The 22,798-nt window shown below is 57.9% G+C and overlaps 1 protein-coding gene across 6 annotated transcripts in view; it reads left to right on the top strand.

Annotated features, from left to right (window-relative positions):
- ANO1 (anoctamin 1) overlaps nt 1-22,752 on the top strand; it is a 188,159-nt gene extending 165,407 nt beyond the window's left edge. For all 6 annotated transcript variants that reach the window (XM_070359034.1, XM_070359035.1, XM_070359033.1 and 3 more), the window contains 7 exons: nt 898-998; nt 1,948-2,093; nt 4,683-4,835; nt 12,040-12,092; nt 14,000-14,184; nt 18,958-19,063; nt 20,927-22,752. In XM_070359034.1, coding sequence (XP_070215135.1) covers nt 898-998; nt 1,948-2,093; nt 4,683-4,835; nt 12,040-12,092; nt 14,000-14,184; nt 18,958-19,063; nt 20,927-21,190 — 1,008 coding nt within the window. In that variant the 3' untranslated portion in view covers nt 21,191-22,752. The remainder of the gene's footprint in view (nt 1-897; nt 999-1,947; nt 2,094-4,682; nt 4,836-12,039; nt 12,093-13,999; nt 14,185-18,957; nt 19,064-20,926) is intronic.
- The last annotated feature ends 46 nt before the right edge of the window (nt 22,753-22,798 follow it).

Raw genomic sequence — 22,798 nt, 5'->3', positions numbered from 1 at the left:
GTGAAATAGAATAAAGCATAGAGCATCTTTAATTTTTAATGAGATGGTGGCTCTTCCAGATAAATTTTTTGGCAATTTTTGGTATATGAAGTTTGGCCCAGGACTCAGAGAGTGTCAGCTGTGTCCTGGAGTGTCACCCAGTATCCCTTCAGTCCCCACCACTTGGACAAGTTAAGCTTCTGTCTGCCTGCTCACGCCCCCCGCCCCCACCAGCCTATGGTGGTACAAACCCACGGGGGACAGGGCTTTAGGCCTAACAGGGGTGGCCGGCTGCCTCACCATGTGGCTTGCCAACTGCACGGGCCCCAGCCTGCGAGACCGCTGCCCACCCGCTGCCGATGGGCTCTCTCCAGGCCTGGTTCCAGCCCGGACAGCCTGTTGGTCAGGTTGTATTAACTCCAGGGGCCACTGTAACAAGACACCAGACCAGGTTGCTTAAGGCAGCAGCTTTAAGCTCTGATAGTTCTGGAGGCCAGAGTCCAAAATCACAGTGTCAGCAGGGTGGTGCCCCCTCCCAAGGTTCTAGGGAGGGCTCCTCCAGGCCTCTCCCAGCTCTCTCTGCCACTGACCGTCTTCGATGTCCCCATGCCGACGGACGTGCCTCTCCAGTCTCTGCCTGCATCCTCAGGGGGCCTCCTCCCCCCGCTCCCGTGCACTTGTGCGTTTTCGCTTCTTCAAAGGACACCAGCCACTGGAGCAGGGCCCACCCTACACCATCACAACTGCATCTTCACTCGCTCATGTCTGCAAAGACCCTGCTAACAAATGAGGTCCCGCTGTGAGGCTCCAGGGGCTGGGACACGGAGGATACAACTCAGCCCTCGGCCCAAGGGCCAGCCTCCCCTCACAGGGGGCTGGGCGGGGCTGGGCGGGGGCTGATGCGACCCTCTCTTGCAGTGCGCCCCGGGGGGCTGCCTGATGGAGCTCTGCATCCAGCTCAGCATCATCATGCTGGGAAAGCAGCTGATCCAGAACAACCTGTTTGAGATCGGCATCCCGTGAGTAGCTTCTGGCCTCAGGTCTCAGCTAGCACGGGGGCGGGGGCAGGCCTCCCGGTGGTCTGGGCGGCAGGTGACGCGGGGCCTGGACCAGGGTGGGGGCACCAGAAACAGGGAGGTGGTGAGAACATGGGGAAGATGGGCAGTAGCGACTGCCTGGTGGACAAGGAAAGGGACAAGGCCAGGTGACACCTCCTCTCCCAAATGGCCGAGGATGCAGGATACAGATTGTTTTTGTTCAGTCGCTCAGTCATGTCCAACTCTTTGTGACCCCATGGACTGCAGCACGCAGGTCTTCCCCGTCCTTTACTATCTCCTGGAGATTGCTCAAACCCCTGTCCATTGAGTCAGTGATGCCATCCAACCATCTCGTCCTCTGTTGTCCCCTTCTCCTCCAGCCCTTAGTCTTTCCCGGCATCAGTGTCTTTTTCAACTCACTGGAAAAGGATATAGATAAGCGCCCCCAGATCCAAGTGCCGGCCCCCGTAGTCCAAGGCATCCAAGCCTGCTCGGGCCCATCCAGACCCCTGACATCTTGGGGCCCTCCCCAGCCTCTGTTTCCTTATGTCAGGGGTCCCCAACCTCGGAGCCAAGGACTGGTACCTCCTGTCAGATCAGCAGCAGCTGAGATTAGAAATAAAATGCACAATAAATAAAATGCACTTGAATCATCCTGAAACCATCTCCCCCACCTCCAGTCTGGGAAAAAATCGTCCTCCACAAAATCGGTCCCTGGTGCCAAAAAGTCTGGGTACCACTGCTCATGTCACAAATGAAGCAGTGAGGCTTGCCCTCCGTGTGCCCCTGGGGGGAGAGAGCAAAGGAGCTAGCCCATCAACAGAGTGGTCACCGCAGACACATCAGTTCAGGCTTTAAAACAACCTGGAGGGGCCACCCCCAAGCCCGCCTTCCTGGGAGCCTGACCGAAGCTACGCCGTGCGTCCTCCAGGAAAATGAAGAAGTTCATCCGCTATCTGAGGCTGAAGCACCAGAGCCCCTCGGACCACGACGAGCACGTGAAGAAGAAGCAGCGGTACGAGGTGGACTACACGCTGGAGCCCTTCGCGGGCCTCACCCCAGAGTACATGGAGATGAGTGAGTAATTGGGGGGCCCTCCTGGGGCGGGACAGGGCAGACATGGGCCAGCAGCCCCCCAGGGCTCCGGGGGACACATGCAGGACTGAGCCGTGTCGCCTGCAGCTGTGTCTCTGGACGGGAGGTGCCCAGGGTGGCCCATGAATCCCGGGGCTGGGGCAAGAGAGAGAGCCAGCCAGATGTGGCCACACGGCAGCCACTTGGAGCCTCCCAGACACCACCTCCCTCCCCACCCCTCTCCCACTTGGGCTACACTGGCCTTCTTGCTGGTGTTGCTGTTGTTGTTCAGTCACTCACTCGTGTCCAACTCTTTGTGACCTCATGGACTATAGCCCACCAGGCTCCTGTGTCCATAGGATTTCCCAGGCAAGAACACTGGAGTGGGTTGTCATTTCCTTCTCCAGGGCATCTTCCCGACCCAGGGACTGAATCCACATCTCCTGCATTGCAGGCGGGTTCTCTACTGCTGAGCCACCAGGGAAGCCCTCTCTTTGCTGTTACCCAAACGCATAGAAGTCACGCCTACCTCAGGGCCTTTGCACCAGCTGCGTCCTGCCTGGAATTTGCTCCCCTGGTGCATCACTTACTCCTTTCCTCCAGGGCTCTGCTCAGAACGTCCCCCACCAGAGGGGTCTTCCCGCAGTGTGTGACAGGGCAGCCCGGCCCTGCTCTCTGCTTCTCTCCACAGCTGACATCTCTAGTTCCCGGCACTCTCTCGCTCCCCCTCCATCTGTCTCTCCTGTGGAACTGACGCTCTGTGAAAGCCGGCCTTTGGGGTTTTTTGTTTACTCTTCACCGCTGTGCCCCCTCCACCTAGAGCAGGTCCAGGTATACAGTGGGTGTTCAGCGCGTGTTCACTGAATGAACGGACAAGCGAAGATGGAGACTCGTGTAAAGGGTTTCCCAAGTGTCGTGCCCCCTGACCACCATGGATAGCTTATCTTAAATGCAGGTTCCCGGGGCCCATACCCAGTGTGTTGGAGTAGGACCCAGGACTCTGCATTTTAACAGGCACCTGGGCGAACCAGCCAGGGACTGCTCTGCAGGGTGAGGCGATTGGGGCCGGGTGGCCTTGGAGCGCAGGAGCAGTTCCCTTTAGTAGTACATGCACTAGCCCCGTGGGCAATGAGTCACTCCCAGCTTCTCAGATGACAGTGCAGAAACAGCCCTGAGACTCTCAACAAGGAGACCATGTGGGGTCCCATGGAGTCCTCTGTTTTGTCCCAGAATCGACTCCGGGCTGAACCAGAGGCAGGCAGGCAGCTCCCTGCCCTGTGGGCACCCCCCACCCACCCAGGCCTGCCCCCTGCCTGCCTGTTGACACTCATCCTGGGGTCTTGGAGGAGGGTCTCCACTGCCGGCCACCTGACCCCGTGGGAGGTAGACACCAAGAACCGCAGCCTGTGATCAACTGGGAGACCACGGTCGTTCGTTTCCCCAGATTTCCATTTTCCTGGTGGCTGGAGAGTTCAGGGTCCTCTGGGGGGTTTGATGAAATGAAATTCCTGGAACAGGTCCCCCCGCCTTGCCCACCAGGGAGCAGCCCACCCCATGCCCACTGGTCTCCGCCTCCAGGCTGACTCAGCTGGGATGAGGCGGAAGAAAGTCAAGTCCCTGCTGGGCCTGACCGGCCCTCTCCCCCACCCCACCTGCACCTCCACAGCTCTCCCCCAGCCTGTCTGTCTAAGATGAGGCCGTGTCACTCCAGAGTCAGAGAACCTGCAGCCTTAGGGCTAAGCGGCCCCTGGCCCCCCGGGGGGCCTCTATCACCTCCACCATCTGCAGAGGCTTCAGACAAGACCACTGCCCCCAGAAGCACCCCCAGAAGCTGTGGGGCGCAAGGGGCCAGCAACCCCATGCCAGGATGAAGGCTCACACAGAGCCCCACCCGCCCGCCCACTAACAATGGCCACACTCAGCCTGCCAGCCCGGGTGACATTCTGCCGGCTTCCTTGTTTACTGCCTGGCACCGAGCGCCCTTGGACAGCGTCTGGCTGTACAATCCCTGAACCCACTTCCCCCACTTGCTTCCATTCAGCAACCTTTCCCTGACCTCCCCAGGAGCTGGGCATCTGTGGGCTAGAACCTCTGAGGCCAAAGGTGCCCCGGAGTCAGCTAGTTGATGATGAAGATGACAAGAAAGATAGAGGGAACAGGGCAGAGGAGCAAGATTGTCCGGGACAGTGGATGGTGGGCCCCCCTGGCTCCCCAAGGCCCGATGGAGTGGATGCTGAGGGCTGTTGGAAGCGCACTGATGCTGGCGGGCCCCCCAGGTCCCAGAAGGCATTCGGGCCCCTTCGCCGCCCAGACACAGAGTGACTGAGTCTGGGCTTTTGTGCTCACAGGCACCCTTTCCCCATCACTGGTAAATTTTTTCATGATCAGACTATAAGTGAGTACACGCCTATTATTCAGGACGTAATGTGAAGGTTCAGAACCTGACTCCTGACCTGGGGTCACCCGGGGCTGCAGGGCCCGTGCCGAGATGCCCTCTTACACGCGGGAGGCAGGGTGCCGTCCGGCCCAGGGCGAGGGTCCCGCCGCCCTGAGCCGGGGGCCGCACGTGCTGACCGCCGCCCCTCTCTGCAGTCATCCAGTTCGGCTTCGTCACCCTGTTTGTCGCATCCTTCCCGCTGGCCCCGCTCTTCGCGCTCCTGAACAACATCATTGAGATCCGCCTGGACGCCAAAAAGTTTGTCACCGAGCTCCGAAGGCCAGTGGCTGTCAGAGCCAAGGACATCGGTGAGTGCCTGGGCCCTGGGAGCGGAAACCCTGGGTTTGGGGAAAGGATCACACTCCCGGGAAGCCAGAGGCAGAGCTGGCCAAGTGGGGCCCCGACTCCTCACTGCACCTGCCCTGGAAGGAGACTCAGACACGAGGCAGGGTGGGGAGATGCAGGACTCCAGCCCCTCTGCACCCCACCTGACCCCCAACTCCTGAGATGTGCAGGCCACGGAAAATGTTAGGGAACCCCGACCTCCAAACTCCTGAGATGTGCGGGCCACAGAGAACGTTAGGGAAGAGCTTGGGTCTCGGGTGACGAGGGGCCTCCCCAGCCTGCTGCTGCAGAAGGTCCATAAGACGCATTTTCTGTGTTGGTCCCCAGCACCCCTGCCCCACCCCGAACGTCCGTGTGGGCCCAGAACACAGAGCCAGACCACTGGGAAAGACGGTGTTAGCTGCCCAGCAAGCGTCTTCCTACACAGTGCATCACGCAGTCATTTAACACTCACTGGAGACATGAAGGAGGGAGCCCCCCTACCAGTGAGAGAAGGGCACCCTGTAACCTGCGGCTCAGGGTCAAGAGCCCCCTGGGCCTTTTAGCCCCAAGTCACTGAGGCACTGGGGGCTGTGGGACTGTACACTGAACATCGGGCATAACTTTCAAATAGTCAGAGACCTCAAAAATGGAGCCAGCTTCCTTGTGCAGTGGTGAGCTCCCTGTCACCAAAGGCACGTAAGCAGACGTGGGTGCCCATCTGTCCAGGAGTGGGGGGATCTAGTGGGCGGGGCTCAGAGACCCCCGCGCGCCTCGGCCAGAGCCAGCCCTTGTCAGCAAGGACAATGCCCATCTTATCTTAAACAGAATCACCTTAAACCAGGATTCAATTTTCAGGGTGAAAACAAAAAAGTCTTTATTGGAACTTTATCTTGAAATGAGATGGAAAATTACAAAATATATTCTTTTATTTCCTATTGAATACAATTTTAGTTAGAACAACACCTGTGCCAGTTCTGTGCTGGTTCCCAGACAAACAAGATGGAATTGTGTGTTAGGGGTGTTATCTGTCACTCTACCAAATTAAGGACTGCGCACCAGAAGACAGAGCTTTGGGCTGGACCTTTATGTTAGTTGCTCAGTTGTGTGGACGGTAGCCCACCAGGCTACTCTGTTCATGGAATTCTCCAGGCAAGAATACTGGAGTGGGTTGCCATTCCCTTCTCCAAGAGATCTTCCAACCCCAGGGATTGAACTCAGGTCCCCTGCATAGCAGGCAGACTCTTTACTGTCTAGCCCAAACATAATCCTGCAAACATGCAGGGCCGTCATCACTCCTTCCAAAAGCTTCTCCTGCCCTTGGCATTAGGTCATCGCATCCCAGGCCAGGGACTCCGTGGGCAGTGCTCCATCCTCGGAGTGGCCCCCACCGACTGATGGTGCCAGGCCCACCAGCTCTCCACATGAGTCCCTGAGACGCCCGGAACTCTGCTTTACACGGTGCGCCTTCTCAGGTTGTACCGGAAGAAACTGCCGTTTTCACAATCCAAACACGCTCAGATACTGGTGATTTCACCTGGATGTTTGTGCCTTGGGATCCATGGTGTGACCTGCCGGGCCCAAGCTTAAGAGGGCTCAGGAACACTCCACCAGGAGGGATGTCTGAGCTCAGCTCCCGTACAGAGGTCCTCGCCCTGCATTTTGACGCTTGAGTCTCCTTCCTGTCCGGGCGACCCAGACAACCAGTAAAGACTCAGCAAAGAGATGCCTTTTCCACCAGACTTTGTGGTTTTGAAAGATGTGAAAGGATGTGGATTCTCTGGCTCCCAGGGTCCCTGATGCTGCCTCGCCTGTGGCTGTAGAGTGAGCCTCTGCCCCGCACACCTCGACTCTAAGGGCTGCGGGGCTGGGTAAGAGCCGTCCAGAGCAGCGCGCTTGCCGCTGCGCTGGGTCAGAGCCCAGCTCGCTCTTCCATACAGGGCCAGAGTCGCTGTTCTCATCTCTGTGGGCTGTGAGGCAATGTGCAGAATTCTCACCGAAAGCTGAAGTTTCTCATGTGACATCTCCTCACGTGAGGGTTCTTCCCTCCTGGGCCGTCCAGGCACAGGCCAGGCACATCTCTGGGCCACCGGCCAGATCCGCAGATCCCCCGACGACAGAGGATGAGATGGTTGGATGGCATCACCGACTCAATGGGCATGAGTTTGAGCAAATCCCAGAAGATGGGCTGCAGTCCATGGGGTTGAAAAGAGTCGGATACAACGGAGCGACTGAACGACGACCTCGAGATCGAGGTGCCGTGGAGCCAGGGCTCTCTGCAGTGCCTCTCGCCCTGCTCTGAGGATGGCCCAGGGAGCCGTGTCTGATGTTGGACTTTCTCTGGGGCTTGTTGCTGTTGTGTCTCCCGGGAGCCTGGTGAGGACGCTAGGGTGACTCCTCGGTCCCACTTTCCAGATGGGGAGACTGAGGCCAAGTGCTGAGCGTAGCCGAGCTGGAACCAGATTAGCTGAAGCCCTCGGCCCCTCCCGGCACACTTCCGCCAGGGCACGCCTGCGGCATGGACGGGGCGGACGCGGCAGCCTGCCAGGCGCTCCCCGCTCGGTCCTTGGGAATTCTGAGCCCGCGCCCAGTGGCCGTGAAAGAGCGTGCCACTCCTGCCCTGTGCTCCTTACAAAGGCCTGATTCTTGGGCCAGAGGCCTCAGGCGAGCCCACAGTGGCCACTGTTTGCTTTGGCATCCTGTGCCTGGTGGAGCCACGGCCACGCCCCACTGCAGCACCCTAAACCCTGCCACCCCCCGGGATGGAAGCGAATCCCAGGACGCTCCCCCCAGCCCTCCCTGGCCCTGGTGTCGTTCCAGCACCAGCAGGGTTTGGAGCACGTCCTCGGGGTCTCTGCTCACGGCTCCGCGACTCTGCTTACGGATCAGCTGCTGACTTCCTGGTTCCTGCCCCGTTGGTTGAAGCATAATCTGGGCTTGTTTATGGGCTCCTCCACCGTAACCTTTCCTTGAAGAGGCTTTTGTGTTCCTCCTGTGATCCGTGCGGGGCCCTGAAGGGACAGGGGCCCCCCCAGCCCCCGTGACCCGCACCCAGAGCGCCAGGAGCGTGTGGAGGAAGCACCAGCGCCGTCACTGCTCGGCCTCGGAGAGGGAGGCGTGCAGGGTCCTGAGGGAACCCAGCCCGTGCGCTCGTGGGCGCCGGCTCCAGCCTCCCAGGCCTGACCTTTCACCCGGGGCCAGCATCGTCCTCCTCTCGGGCTCGCTCTTCAGAGCCTCCCGGGTGAGAAACCCTTCCTGCATTCAGCTCCTGGGAGCTGCGAGTCGGCAAGCACATCCAAATACCTCCCTAGACTGTTCTTCAGAACCAGGCTCGGCACTGAAGAAGGAGACAGGTGAAATGAGGCGGAGCCCTGCGAGATGTCATAAGGAGGCTGAGATTCGTCCCAGGCAGCTTCAGCCCCTTGTACTTTCCTAGAGGTCATCAGGACAGTGATTCTCATCGTGTGGCATGCGTTCAAATAATCTAGCGGGTCAAGACTCCAGCAGACACGGATCCCATGGGCTGGGACCGGCGTCCCGGAGCCCAGGGTTCTGGGGTGGGGTCACACAGAGAACCATCGGCCTGGGCATAGAGACCCGGCAGGACGTGTCGGACAGCCTCAGTCCCCTGCTGTGGACCGCTCTGGCCCAGCCATCTCCCCCACACCGTCCCCATTGCCCGCTGTCCCCTCTGTCAGCTCACTGACAGACTTGTTTCCTCCTGCTGGGCTCAGGAGCCACCTCCCAAGGGAGCCCCCTGCCCGGAGACCTCAACTTGCTGGACTGGCCAGCACTCCAGCACCCCACTCAGAGTTCTCAAGCTCAGGTTGTGTGGGACCCCATGAATGAGTGGACAGGAGTGCCTGGTCTTGGCTCCCTTGAAACACCCTGCCCTTGGAGGGTTTTCTTCTCCAGGCTTTAGTAGGGTCTGGGTTTGGATAAATGTGATTCTTGAAGCCACTTGTGGTGATCAACGGCGTTGCCTTGGTACAGAGAGAGCTGCAATGCATGGTGTGGCCTGAAGGGGACGCCACTGCCAGCCGCCGCCAGCTGTTGTCACAGAGATGCCAACTGGGAGCTGAGGCTCTTGCAGAAGCAGCTAGTCTAAATTTTTAAAAAAACACATCATCCCGATTTGTATACAACCATTGACATTGTGGGGCTTCCCTGCTGGCTCAGTGGTAAAGAACCCGCCTGCCAATGCAGGAGACAGAGTTTCTATCCCTGAGTCGGGAAGATCCCCTGGAGAAGGAAATGACAACCCACTCCAGTGTTCTTGCCTGGAGAATCCCATGGACAGAGGAGCCTGGTGGGCTGCAGTCCACGGGGTCACAAAGAGTCGGACATGACTAAAGGAAAAAACCACAGCAACAGCATTCTGTAAGGAGCAGGCAAGACTGGTGAAACTCCCGCGCACCTGGCTGTGGCAACTTCTGCTTGGGCATGAAGAGGCTGCTTGGAGGGACCGTCTACACTCACATAGTCACTCAGCAAAGACTCACCAGTGCTGAAGCTGAAGCTCCGATACTTTGGCCACCTGATGTGAAGAGCCGACCTGTTGGAAAAAGACCCTGATGCTGGGAAAGATTGAGGGCAAGAGGAGAAGGGGGCAACAGAGGATGAGATGTTTGGGTGGCATCACCGGCTCAATGGATGTGAGTTTGAGCAAGCTCTGGTAAAGTTTGGAAACTCTCCCAGACAAACCTAGACAGCATATTAAAAAGCAGAGACATCACTTTGCCAACAAAGGTCCATATATGGGGCACTGGAAGCACTTGCCCTTGTGGAGTGGTCCCCGGCCAGGGCTGGGAAGCCGCCTCACACCTGCCTCAGGGGCTGGGTCTGAGCCGGTGGTTTCCCGATTCTGGGGCGCGTGGGCCTGAACTCCTGCTGTCTCTGCTGACCATCAGCATGCAGCCTGCAAACAGGCGCTCACTGCGAGGGCAGGAACACCCATGCACAGCCTTATGGGCCCTGGGTGGAGACCCCCCGACCTGCCACTGTCCCCACCAGCCCTTTCTGTTGTCACCATCTCAGATCTGTCTGGCTCCAGGCGGGGGGAGAGGGTGAGTGGGACAGAGTTTCAGCCCCAAGTCTGCGATAATGTGTTCCTGGCCTGATAAGACACTGTCAGGGTGAGGACGGGGGTGGCCAGGGATGTTGGGCCCCTTTCCAGGAGCCATAGCCTTGGGGCCCTAAAGAGGGGGGCTGACTCTGGGCCCTCAGGCTTCCTTCATGGGCCTCCTGATTCTCGTCTTTGCTGGGAGCGAGGCCAGCGGGGCAGCTGGCGATGCTCCAAGTGCTGTGTGGTCATCCCATTGCCCTGTGATTGGGCACAGCCGCACGTCTCCTGCTGATGGACCAAGGTGGGTCCAGACGGGCGTGGTTTGCACCTCGCTGCTGCCCACTCACGTTACCGAAGATGTGCTCCTGGCCGCACTAGCTAGGAGGCCCTGGCTCGGCCCCTGACCCTGGCTCGCCGTCTGACCACCCCTGACCCTGGCTCGGCCCCTGACCCTGGCTCGGCCCCTGACCCTGGCTCGCCGTCTGACCACCCCTGACCCTGGCTCGCCGTCTGACCACCCCTGACCCTGGCTCGGCCCCTGACCCTGGCTCGCCGTCTGACCACCCCTGACCCTGGCTCGGCCCCTGACCCTGGCTCGCCGTCTGGCCACCCCTGACCCTGGCTCGGCCCCTGACCCTGGCTCGGCCCCTGACCCTGGCTCGGCCCCTGACCCTGGCTCGCCGTCTGGCCATCCCTGACCCTGGCTCGCCGTCTGGCCACCCCTGACCCTGGCTCGCCGTCTGACCACCCCTGACCCTGGCTCGCCGTCTGGCCACCCCTGACCCTGGCTCGCCGTCTGGCCATCCCTGACCCTGGCTCGCCGTCTGGCCATCCCTGACCCTGGCTCGCCGTCTGGCCACCCCTGACCCTGGCTTTGCTAGCACTGTTGCTCGGTCGCTCAGGCGTCTCGACTCCACAACCCCGTGGACTGCGGCACGCCAGGCCTCCCCGTCCTTCACCAGCTCCCAGAGTTTGCTCAGACGCACGTCCACTGAGTCGGTGATGCTCTCTAACCATCTCACCCTCTGTCGTCCCCTTCTCCTTTTGCCTTCAATCTTTCCCAACATCAAGCTCTTTTCTAGTGAGTCGGCTTTTCTCATCAGGTGGCCACCGTATTGAAATTCACCTTCACCTTCAGCATCAGTCCTTCCAATGAATATTCAGGACTGATTTCCTTTAGGATTGACTGGTTGGATCTCCTTGGAGTTCAAGGGACTCTTAAAAGTCTTCTCCAATACCATAGTTCAAAAGCATCAATTCTTTAGCACTCAGCCTTCTTTATGGTCCAACTCTCACAACCATACATGACTTTGGAAATAGCATAGCTTTGACTGGACGGACCTTTGTTGGGAGAGTAGTGTCTGCTCTTTAATATGCTGCCTAGGTTTGCCAGCGCTTTCCTTCCAAAGAGCAGGCACTCCTAGCATTGCTGCTGCTGCTGCTGCTAAGTCGCGTCAGTCGTGTCCGACTGTGTGGGACCCCATAGACGGCAGCCCACCAGGCTCCCCCGTCCCTGGGATTCTCCGGACAAGAACACTGGAGTGGGTTGCCATTTCCTTCTCCAATGCATGAAAGTGAAAAGTGAAAGTGAAGTCGCTCAGTCGTGTCCGACTCTAGCGACCCCATGGACTGCAGCCCACCAGGCTCCTCCGTCCATGGGATTTTCCAGGCAAGAGTACTGGAGTGGGGTGCCATTGCCTTCTCCGACTCCTAGCACTAGAGCTATGTAAAAGTTTCTGGACACCAAATTTTGTGGATTCTGTCTCTAATTACTGCTGCATGGACTCTTTGGGGAGGGGGAAGCTACATGTAAATTGAATCTTTGTCTCTCTAGAAAAACCAGTCAGTAGTTTACACAGCTTCACGGCAGATTGTTCAGAACTGGGAACCAGGTGTTTCTAAGCATCTCTCTGAGAATCTAGTTGGCTTACAAACAGCCGCTGAGCCAGTACAAGCTGTGGGCTCTGTGGTTCACCAGGTTGCCCCGGGCCCTCCCCAAATACTCCCAGTTACCACGCATCTGACCTGTCCCACAAGAGGGCCAGCCTGCCACGGGCTTGCTCGAGTTACTAAAAGCCCCAGCAAAGAGGTCTTGAACCTGTGCTTCTCGGCCCCTCCCCCAGGAATCTGGTACAATATCCTCAGAGGCGTCGGGAAGCTTGCCGTCATCATCAACGTAAGTGACGTGGGGACCGCAACTGGCTGAGCTGCTGCACAGATAGGGGGCCCTTCGGGAAGCTGGTCTCCGCCTACAGCCTCAGGCAGCCCCGCTGAGAGAGCGCCTCCTGGTTCTACTGAGGAGTGGGGCAAGTTCAGGGCGGGAATGACACAGCTCCTCAGCCGCTCCCCGCAACCCGGGCAACACCCTCCACTGCGCCCACCTAGGCCCCTTAGTCCCCTTTCTCCCCAGAGTCCTGAGAGAAGGAGATAGAGGCAGACAGGGCGGAAGGGAGACCCAGAGAAAGAGATTCCACGTCAGCAACTCTTCTGCTCTTTAAAACAGTTCATTTTTTCTCCTTTATGTGAAGCTCACACCTGCTCTTTAAAGAAGGTTTGGGAAATGAAACATGGAGAGAAGAGGAACCTGCTAACAAACACACACACACACACACACACACATACATATACACACACATACATGCATGCGCACACAGAGATACACACATACACACACATACACAAAGACATACACACATATACACAGACGCGTATACATACACAAACACACACATAGAAACACACAGAGAGAGACACACATACATACACACATACACACACACATGCACATACATACATACACACAGAGAGACACACACACACACACACACACACACGTACACACACACACACGCGCGCGCGCGAGCCTGCTGGGAACAGCACCCCCATGACCCTCCCTCCGCGCATCTGGTCCACACCTTCATGACACATGAACCCCAAGTACGAGCACCTCAGGAATGTCTGCAGTCATGTGGCCCTCACCCCTCCACCCACTGGCCGAGCCTGAGCCCCCCAGAAGCTGCCGCCTTGCATCTTGGCGGGGGCAGGGGGGCCAGGCAGACAGCCCCCCGGAGCAGATGGTCACAGTCATGGGGCTAACTCGGTCCCCATAGCACGGGAAGTGACACTCAGCCCAGACAGGGACCCTCAGATCCCTGGGACGTGCTGTCCCTGGAGGCAGGCCACCCCCATCAGCCACCCACTCCTGCCGGCTTAAGGCTTTGAAACCCATCTGTAAAGGGAGGCTGTGGGCAGAGCTCGTCCACCCATCCCAGCTGAGCCGGGGGCCACGTTTTAACGAGGAGGCGCTGGAAACACCGAGGCACAGCCCCTCTGTGTGCAGCGTAAGCATGGGGCTGCTGTGAACAGAGCAGCTGGGAACAAACGGGGCGTCTCGTGAGAACAACCAGCTGCAACAATCACAGCAGCAGCCGCATCTTGAACGTTCCGGAAACTGCTAAGTCCTTCCCATAGAATGCCCACAAGTGTGCACATGAGCCCTGGAGGCAGGGGCAGTGCCCCATCTTGCAGATGATACAGCTGAGGTACAGAGAGGTCAGGTGGCTTGCCCAGGGTCACACAGCCAGCAAGAGGCAGAGCTGGTCTTTACCCCAGGCCTTCAGGTCCCTGCTCTGACACTGGCATCGCACCACTCTGCCTCGGGGACTGCTCCAGCACAGGGGAGCTGGATCTAGACTTTGCAGAATACAAGGCATCTTCCCTTCCTGCCTCATTCCCTTTCAAACAAGCCAGGAAGGAGAGGCACCTACCGTGGGTGCAGTTAGCCCTGTCTGACAAGAGGAAAAGCAGGCACAGAGAGGTCAGGCCACTTGCCCAGGGCCACCCAGCCAGCAAGAGGCAGTCAGCATCGTCCCCCAGCCTCCTCGTTCCAGGGCGCCCTGTTCTCATCCCCAGCACTCTCCTCAGAATGCTGGAGGGGCTGATGGGGTGCCCCTAACCCTTCATTTGTTCACTTGGCGAGCCGGGGCCATGGGGCCAGGCCCAGGGCCAGCGCTGCCCAGGCTTAGGTGGGGCAGCGCCCCCTCCCCAATGGGGGCCACACTGACCACTCCGTTCCCTGGCCAGGCGTTTGTGATCTCCTTCACGTCTGACTTCATCCCTCGCCTGGTGTACCTCTACATGTACAGTGAGAATGGGACCATGCATGGCTTCGTCAACCACACCCTCTCTTCCTTCAACGTCAGCGACTTCCAGAACGGCACGGCCCCCAACGACCCCCTGGATCTGGGCTACGAGGTGCAGATCTGCAGGTACCGCCCAGAAACTCTCTTTTTTTTTTACATTTATTTGACTGCATCGGGTTTTGGTTGCACCATGTAAGACCTAGGCCCTGACCAGGGATAAAACCCAGGCCCCCGGCACTGGCAGCGCAGAGCCTGAGCTGCCGGCCTTCCAGGGAAATCCCCAACAACTCTCTTTAAAGAGCCCCATTTGGTGGGCTTCTGGAAAAAACCCAATTCTTTTGCCCAGTTCTTTTCGGGCAAATCACAGAACAGCTCAATCTTGCTTCCAAGAAAGAAAAAAAAAAGAGATTCCTGGGTTGGAGGTTGTTGTTGTTGCTTGTCGCTCAGTCGTGTGTGACTCTTTGCAACCCCATGGACTGCAGCTTCCCTGTCCTTCACCATCCTTCTACCAGATGGAGGTAGGAGGTGATTTATCACGTCCTTTAACTAAGAAGTCCAGGATAGCTTCAGGCACGGCTGGATCCAGGGCCTGCCATTTGTCATCCAGCCCCGTTCTGACACTGCCTCTCAACATGCCTCCTGCACATTGGCATCATTTTCCGGCAGGCAGAAGGGAATCCCCCAGCAGTCCTCTCTACTCAAAAGTCTTGGTGGGAAGAATATTTCTTTCCCACAAGTCAGCATAAGTCCTAGGATTGAGTCTCACTGACCTGCCTTCGGTCATAAGCCCCTCCTTGAAACCAATCACTGTTGCCAGAGTGTGGGGTCTCTGGCTAGGTCTGGGTTATATGCCAGGGTGTGGGGTTGTGGCCATAGATTTGGGGACATCTCAAGGAAAACTGGGGTTTTCAAACAAGGGGTCATGGATGCTGGATAGGCAAAAGCAGCAGATACCTGAGACGGTCATTCAGAGCAGGCAGGGAGAGCCCCAGGAGAGACAGGGGCAGGGATGGGGTGTGGGTGGTGGGGGCGAGGGGTGCCCCAGGAGAGACGGGGGCAGGGGTGGGGTGTGGGTGGTGGGGGCGAGGGGTGCCCCAGGAGAGACGGGGGCAGGGGTGGGGTGTGGGTGGTGGGGGTGAGGGGCACAGCCAGGCCTGGCCATTCACTGTGCATCTTCCATGGGCCAGCCTGGCAGGGTTAGGGGCTGGGGGCTCGGGCCTGGGGACTTGGGAACGGGCAACATGAACCCTGCTGTCCAGGGACCTTGTACAGGGGGCAGCAGAAGCGTAAACAGATCCAGTTAAAGGCGTAATAGTAGCTGGAAGCCTAGGGGAAGGGTGGGGGCATGGGGGGCGTTCCAGGGAGAGGGCATGTGGGTGAAAGCAGGGTGGTGGGCACGGGTGGGCTCTGGAGCGTAAAGCGTAAAGGCCCAGCATGGTGGACGGTGAGACCGAGGGAGCGGGCCGGAGCCGCATATCCCGGCTCAGGAAACAGGACTGTGGTGTGATGGGCCCCAGGCCAAGATGAGGCTGAGGGCAGGGGGCAGAGCGGAGGCAGTGTGGCCGCAGCTTGCTCAGTATCCTCTGACGGGCTAAACCGCCTGAGACTCAGAACAGGAAGCCCTCAGGGACCAAGACACACGTCGCAAAGCCGGAGTGGTGAGGCCCGGGCCTTTCTGTGCAGGGCAGTGTTCACTCCAAGCCTGTTTACTCTTACTGTGCACCTAGCTCTGTTAAGCCCACCTGTCTGTCTTCATACCCTTGACCTGGCAGCAGGCTGTGAAGGAGGCTGCCAGGCTCCAGGGTACTGACAGCAATGAGCAGTAGCTCGTGGCTGCAGAAGAAAAACAAAACACAAAAACAAAACAACCAACAGCAAAAAAAACAGGTCCGAAATGGAAAACAGCACACCTGGGGTCCCGGGAACCGGCAGGCAGGCCCGCCCTGCGTAGGTGCAGCTGATGACTTTGAACAGCACCTGTGTCCCGGTGAGCCCCAGGGATTAAACTACAAGACGTGCTGTGTGTTCCGAGTCAGGGCAGGCACTGCACTTACTCTGAGACCCGTACAGCGGTGAAAATGAACAAGCTGGAGCCAGGCCTGCCAATGAGAGAAGGCAGACGACACGCAAATACACAACATGACACGCTGCGGGCTGTTCAGAGGCCCACCCACCGCATGTTTCAGGGCACACAGATGTGAAGAGGCCGGGTGAGCTGCTCCAACTCCCGCGTGGCCGCCGTGGGCAGGGTCGGCCTGGAGAGCTGGGGGTCCCTTCCTCCCCATCATCAGGGCTCCAGAGACCCCTGAGCTTCCAGTCCGGGCCCCCTGCTCGCCTCTCTTGCTTTGTTTGAACGCCCCACACCAAGAACACGCTCAATCTGACCTATTTAACTCAAAATGAATTTCAGAGAAGAATGATTTCGAACAAAGAAGGCAGGGAGATAGGTGGTCGTTTTATTGTAAATCCCCTCAAAAGGTCAGTGTTGGTGTTTACAGGGTAAGCGTTGGTTCTCGAGAATGGAGCCCCAGGCACCCAGGTCTTCGAAGTAGCCCCCTATCCGAGCATTGGTCAGGAATCCTGGTCACGCAGCGGGGTGGGCAGCGGGAGGGCTGAGGAAACAGGCCAAAGACCCGGGGTTTTGTGGGGGTTGGTTTTGGGTTTTGGCCATGCCAGGTAGTGGGATCTTCGGTCTTCCCTGCCGCCCTCCGGCTCTTAGTTGCAGCATGTGAGGTCTAGTTCCCTGACCAAGGATCGAATCTAGGCCCCGTGCGCTGGAAGCACAGACTCTTAGCTCCTGGACCACCCAAACACCCCCTTTTTAAGTGAGACCCTTGCCACCTTTCCCCCACAGAGCTGGAAGGTCATGACCAGCCCTCTCTGCTCCCTGGGACTGTGGCTTTAGTCAGGCCCACCTGTCCGTTGGCCACAATTAAGTCCTGTGAGCGCTGTGAGCTCCACGCTGCTAGCTGCTCCCGCTCAAGCCACCTCCCAGGTAGTCGGCTGCAGGTGGAGCAGTACCCAGCCCAGCCCACGGCCGTGGGTATAAAAAAAGCAGCTGAGAGCTGTGATCACTGCCACCATCTATCACCACACTGAAACAAGCGTGGTCTCACTGAACGCGCACAGCTGTGATCACTGCCACCATCTATCACTACACTGAAGCGAGCATGGTCTCACTGAACGCGCACAGCCAGCTCCAGAGAGGGCACTCTTGTCCCCGGTGTGGGGAGCTTGCAGGCTGAGTGCAAGAGCTGAGCCGGGAAAACAGCAAGATCATCTCTCACAGAGGTCAGTGCAGGTGGTGGGGCTTGGCACCTGGACACGTCTGTAAGTGGGCTTTGAGGTATGTGTAGGAGTTCACCAGGTAGCACAAACACATTTCCCAGCATCCTAGTGCGGCTGGCCCTGAGCACAGAAGGAAGAGGGAGGAGCAGGTGTGTGTGGCTGCTGACGGTGGGAGAGCAGTGGCCGCTTGTTCCCATAGGAGATCAGGTTGTACAACTTCTGCACAGCTCAGCAGCTGGCACCAGAGTGCCTTCCCCGCCCCATCCTGTCTCTGGGACTGGCAGCTTAGTGCTGCACAGGCTTCCTGAGACTTCTGTCCTGTTGCCTCAGAAGACACACAGCTGTGTGGATGAGGGGCCCTGTCTGTGCCCCCACCAGCCCTAACCCCTGGAATGGGGCCTGGTATGCAGCACTGCTCACTAAATTCTTGTGACGTGACTAAGTGAGGGAATGCCAGGCTGAGGCCCAGAGACGTCAAGCGATGCCACAGGGACACACAGTGAGGCGGGAGCCCAGTCTGGGTCTGTACCAGGCCCACACCCCCAGAGCCAGGGGCCTCCTCTCCTGGGCCCCCAACGGGGCCCCAGCTTTCCAGTGACCGGCAGAATGCACCTGCAGCCCTGTACCTGGAAAACGCCCTTTCTCGGAAAGAAAGCGAGGCTTTCTCAGACGGCTTTGGGGAAGCTCTTCCCACACAGACATGGTTGGTCCTGTTAAAACTGGGCACCCCAAATTTGGGAGCAGCTGGGGGGGCCTAGGTGGGGACAGAACCCCGGGTTCCCCTCCTTCCTCTGCCCCCACCTCGGGCATCTCTGGACCTCTGACAAAAAGGCAGAACTAGAGCCGTGGAGGCCCCCATGCTCCCGCTGTACAAGGGGCAGAGGCGGGCCCTGGGGGCCCTGGGAGTGAGCACTGTCTCCCAGCAGGGCGTCAAGAGCCACGTCCAGAAGCCGTAAGAAGAGGGATGGGTGGATATTTATCACAGGGAGATAAGGACGTAACACTTGGGGAGGTGCCCTTTGGGCACTGGGGCTGGCAAGGTGGCAGGGGACAGGGTGGACCTGACCACACCAGCAGTGTCTTTAACCTCATACATGGGCTACTTTGCAAGAACGTTTCATTTTTTTCCAATAGTTCCCCCACAGAGAGGGGAAAGCCTGAAAAAGCTGTTTTCACACTGGATCTCACAGCACGTGGCCTGGAATTCTGTGGACGCAGGAGGCGGGTGGGCTGGGTTGAGGCTCTGGTTTAGGGACCCCATCCCCTTCCACCTGGAAGGCCCCACTTCCTGTGTGTGACCCACTGGAGTCTCCAGGGTGGGGGTTCTTTTTGTTACCAGGGCTGCACTACCTTCAGAGTTTGGGATCCCTGGGCAATATAGTCCCAGAGCCCCCTGCTGTGGGCCCCCAGCTGGGCTTATGGGGACACCCTTGCAGGCCTGCCCAGCCCACGTGGGCACCGGGATCCCTTCTGGTGTGGGGAGAAGCCCCCCACACTGTGTGAGCCAGCGGGGCTGGGGGCTGTCCTGCAGGCGGCCCAGGCTCTCCTGATGCGAGCCCTGCGGTGGAGCCGGAGCCCAGCTCCTCCTGAAGGCCCGCCTCGATTCTGCAGGTACAAAGACTACCGGGAGCCGCCATGGTCGGAACACAAGTATGACATCTCCAAGGACTTCTGGGCCGTCCTGGCCGCCCGGCTGGCCTTCGTCATCGTCTTCCAGGTGCGAGGGCCTGCTCGACTTCGGAAGGGCTGGGGGCTGAGGCGCCAAGGATGCGCTGTTGCCCAGAAAAGGGTCAGGAGGGCAGGAACTGGCCAGGGTCAGGGGTTTGGAGGCTGGAGGACTCACCCTGGTCACCCCGGGGTGTGAGGTGCTGGTGACCCCAGGCCCTGGCCAAGGAGAGGTCCCAGACCCTCCTGAGTTAAAGGAAGGTGGGGATGGGAGGTGGTCAGGGCTGGCGGGGTCCTGGCTGACACCAGCCCCCACCTCCAGCAAGCAGGGGACCCGGCCCTGCCAGGCCCAGTCTCCCGGGAGGGGAGCTAACCCTGAGGCCAAGGATCCAGACCCGGGAGCCAGCCGGCACACGGCACTGAGACCCCAGCTGGGGCGGTCGTGCTGAGGTTGCCTCCGGGGTGTCCCCCTAGCCTGGGGTCCCAGGAACTGGGGTCAAGCCCCAGCCCTGCCCCTTTACACATTGTGGCCCCCGCCAGGACCCCCAGCCCCTGAGGCCCCCTGCCTCGAGCACCAGCCTTCCACAACCCACTGCAGTCAGACTAGTATCTGGGGCCCAGTTCCCCAGAAGCTGAGCCTGAGATGAGGATTCTGGTGCAAACGGGTTATTGAGGGGAGCCCTTGTTGCGGGGCAGTTGGGGTGGGGTGGGTGCTGCTCAGCAGGAAGGGGGCCTGGGCCAGAGCGTGAATCCTGCCACACAAGTGGGCCCACCTTGATGCAGGAGAGTGCCTCTGGTCTGCCCACGTGGCCCTTCATTGGCTTCAGGCCAGGACCAGGGAGACGGAAGGGGGCAGTTCCCTGCAGACAGGCAGCTTTGAGTGTCAGCGGCCACAGCTGAGGGCTGGGAACGTCAACCAAGAAAGATGACGGGGGATCGGGGGGTGGGGGGGGAACCGGCACCCTCTATGACCAGTAGACTGACTCAGTCACACGTGCTCACAAGTGCTGGTCAGATGGAAGTTTGAAAACTAGAGATTTCCATCAGTCTATGAAAGCCAACTCGTCTGCATTCTACAGACCAGAAATGTAAGCAGAGAGGCGGCTGGCATGGATTCAGGGCAATCCTGGGAGGCCTGACAAAGGGCAGAAGGGCCTGTGGAGTCCTCAGAGATGGCTTAAGCTCCATTTGTTTTGTGTTCTTTGCATTTTAACTACTTTCCCTTGAAGCCTTAGCACTTGTATTTAATTCCCTGGTAGCTCAGCTGGTAAAGAATCTGCCTGCAATGCAGGAGACCCTGGTTCAATTCCTGGGTCGGGAAGTTCCCCTGGAGAAGGGATGGGCTATTCTTGGGCTTCCCTGGTGGCTCAGATGGCAAAGAATCCACTCACAATGCTGGAGACCTGGTTTCAATCCCTGGGTCAGGAAGATTCCCTGCAGGAGGAAATGGCAACCCGCTCCAGTATTCTGGAGAATCCCATGGACAGAGGAGCCTGGTGGGCTACAGTCCATGGGGTTGCAGAGTCGGACACAACCGAGTGACTAAGCATGCGTTGAGGACGGAAAGAAAAAGGATCCCTCTTACACTGCTGGAAGGAATGTAAAAGGGTGCCTCGGCTACAGTCCATGGGGTCCCAAAGCATCGGACACGACTGAGTGACTAAGCACAACCAATCAGATCATTTCTTAAGCCTGGAGATAGACTCATGCAGACAGTTTTCCTGTTTAAGAGGGCCCACTTCCTGTCTCATCTATGATCTCCGGGGAAACCAAGGCCAGGGAGGTGCAGGGGGTATCTGAGGTCACAGGGCCGGGGTGATGGGCGGAGCAAGGTGCTGTCCGTTGGGGCGCAGGGGGAGGTGGGAGCGTTTCCGGGGTCGCCCTCCCAGCCCCCCGACGCTGACTCTCCTTCCAGAATCTGGTCATGTTCATGAGCGACTTTGTGGACTGGGTCATCCCCGACATCCCCAAGGACATCAGCCAGCAGATCCACAAAGAGAAGGTGCTCATGGTGGAGCTGTTCATGCGGGAGGAGCAGGGCAAGCAGCAGCTGCTGGACACGTGGATGGAGAAGGACCGGAAGAAGGCGGAGCCCTGCAACAACCACAGCCCCGCCCCCGCCGCCCCGCCCCCGCCCCCGCCCCCGGATGGCCCCGACTTCCCCGGAGGCTCCCTGTAGCCGCTGGGCAGCCCCAGCCACCGCACTCTCCGTCCCGGGCCGGCGGCTTCTCACACCCACCTGGCCCCTGGGCTCCTGGGTTTGTGGCAAACCTGGAAAACCGCCTTGTAGTAGGACAGTGTTTCTCCATCTTTTTCTACTTTGTTTTGTTTTCTCTTGTTTTTGCACAAAACCATTATGCAGGGAATCCTGTTTAGTGTTCAGCGTTAATCAAAATGATTGCTGGGGACCGGGTGGCATGCAGCAGATGCGGGTGTTTTGTGGACGCAATGCTTGGAGTCTGGGGTCTCCTTGGCAGTTGGGAGGTGAGCCCCCAGAAGTCATCTTCTTTAAACCCTCCTGATGCCTTAAGAAAGGTGAGGTGGCATTCCAAGGCATCGGGCAAAAGCTGGTGAGAGATTTGAGGGCAAACAGAGAAATGCATGAGGGATGACGTTGTTGACACCCGTTCCAAATGACGTCACTTGTCTCTAGGTCGAAAGAGTCAGATTGTTTCATCGCCTTTTCCTTCCATGGGTTCAGAAACCGAGACACTGCTCAAAATGCAAGGTGCCCTGGCTGTGTCGCTCGGACGGCCTGGGGGCCCCGGCTTCCCTCTGAGAGAATCAGCAGGGTGCAGGCGTCTGAGTAAGCAGTGACAGGCACCTCCCCCCACCACAGTGAAAGAGGAAATGGTATTTCTCAGCTGGTGTCTGACCCTGAGACCCCGTGAACAGTACAGGCTTCTCTGTCCATGGAGTTCTCCAGGCAAGAATACTGGAGTGGGTTGCCTTTCTCTTCGTCAGGGGATCTTCCCGACCTAGGGATCGAACCTGGGTCTCCTGCGTTGCAGGCAGATTCTTGACCATCTAAGCCTCCAGGGAAGCCCACAGGGTGACAGAAAAATGAGCAGTGAGAGATTGTGACCTCGGAGGTGTTTCTGCAGACAGCTTTAGGGTTTCAAGAAGTCTTAAGGCTTCCAGGGGTACTTTTGCAGCTTCAGCATATTTATTGGGTTTGTTTGTTTGATTAAATCAGTTCTACAGTGGATTTAAGGGTTTTTCCTCTGTAGCTCAAAGGTGGAAGGCGTTTATTTTATTAGCTAACCAAATATCATTGAGAGGAATTTGAACTACTGTTACTACCAAAGATTTTTATTAATAAAGGCTTCTATTTTGGTAACACTTCTCTATATTTTTACTTACAGGAATGTTACTGTTGGAAATTATCATTTTAAAAAACTTGTAAAAACAAACCTCCATAGCTGATAGGAATGGTCTCAACTTGCAGCCCCATTATACTAACGATGATCTGAAGTTTCTCAAGCACGCAGAGAAATGTAAGAGAAACGTTCCAGCAAAGGGAGGGGCGAAAACACGAACATGTTTGTCTTGAACATGTGGTTGGTGAGCGCGGACATTCCCGTAAGCTGTCGATTAGGAGGGACGTCCGCAGGTGTCATAGCTTTTTGTTACTTGCTAAAATCATGCCATCTGATGCTTCTGCTTTCTCTTGTACAGTAAGTAGTTTGAAATGGGGTTTTTGTATATAAACATTGTATTAAAAATGAGGTGATTACCGAATATCCTTTTATGGAAACCATTTCTTTTTTAAAAAGTGAATGTACAC

This window comes from Bos mutus, chromosome 22, assembly GCF_027580195.1.
Source record: "Bos mutus isolate GX-2022 chromosome 22, NWIPB_WYAK_1.1, whole genome shotgun sequence".
Lineage (NCBI taxonomy): Eukaryota > Metazoa > Chordata > Mammalia > Artiodactyla > Bovidae > Bos > Bos mutus.
Note: the sequence above shows the minus strand (reverse complement) of the source record. Positions and strands in the feature narration are given on the sequence as shown.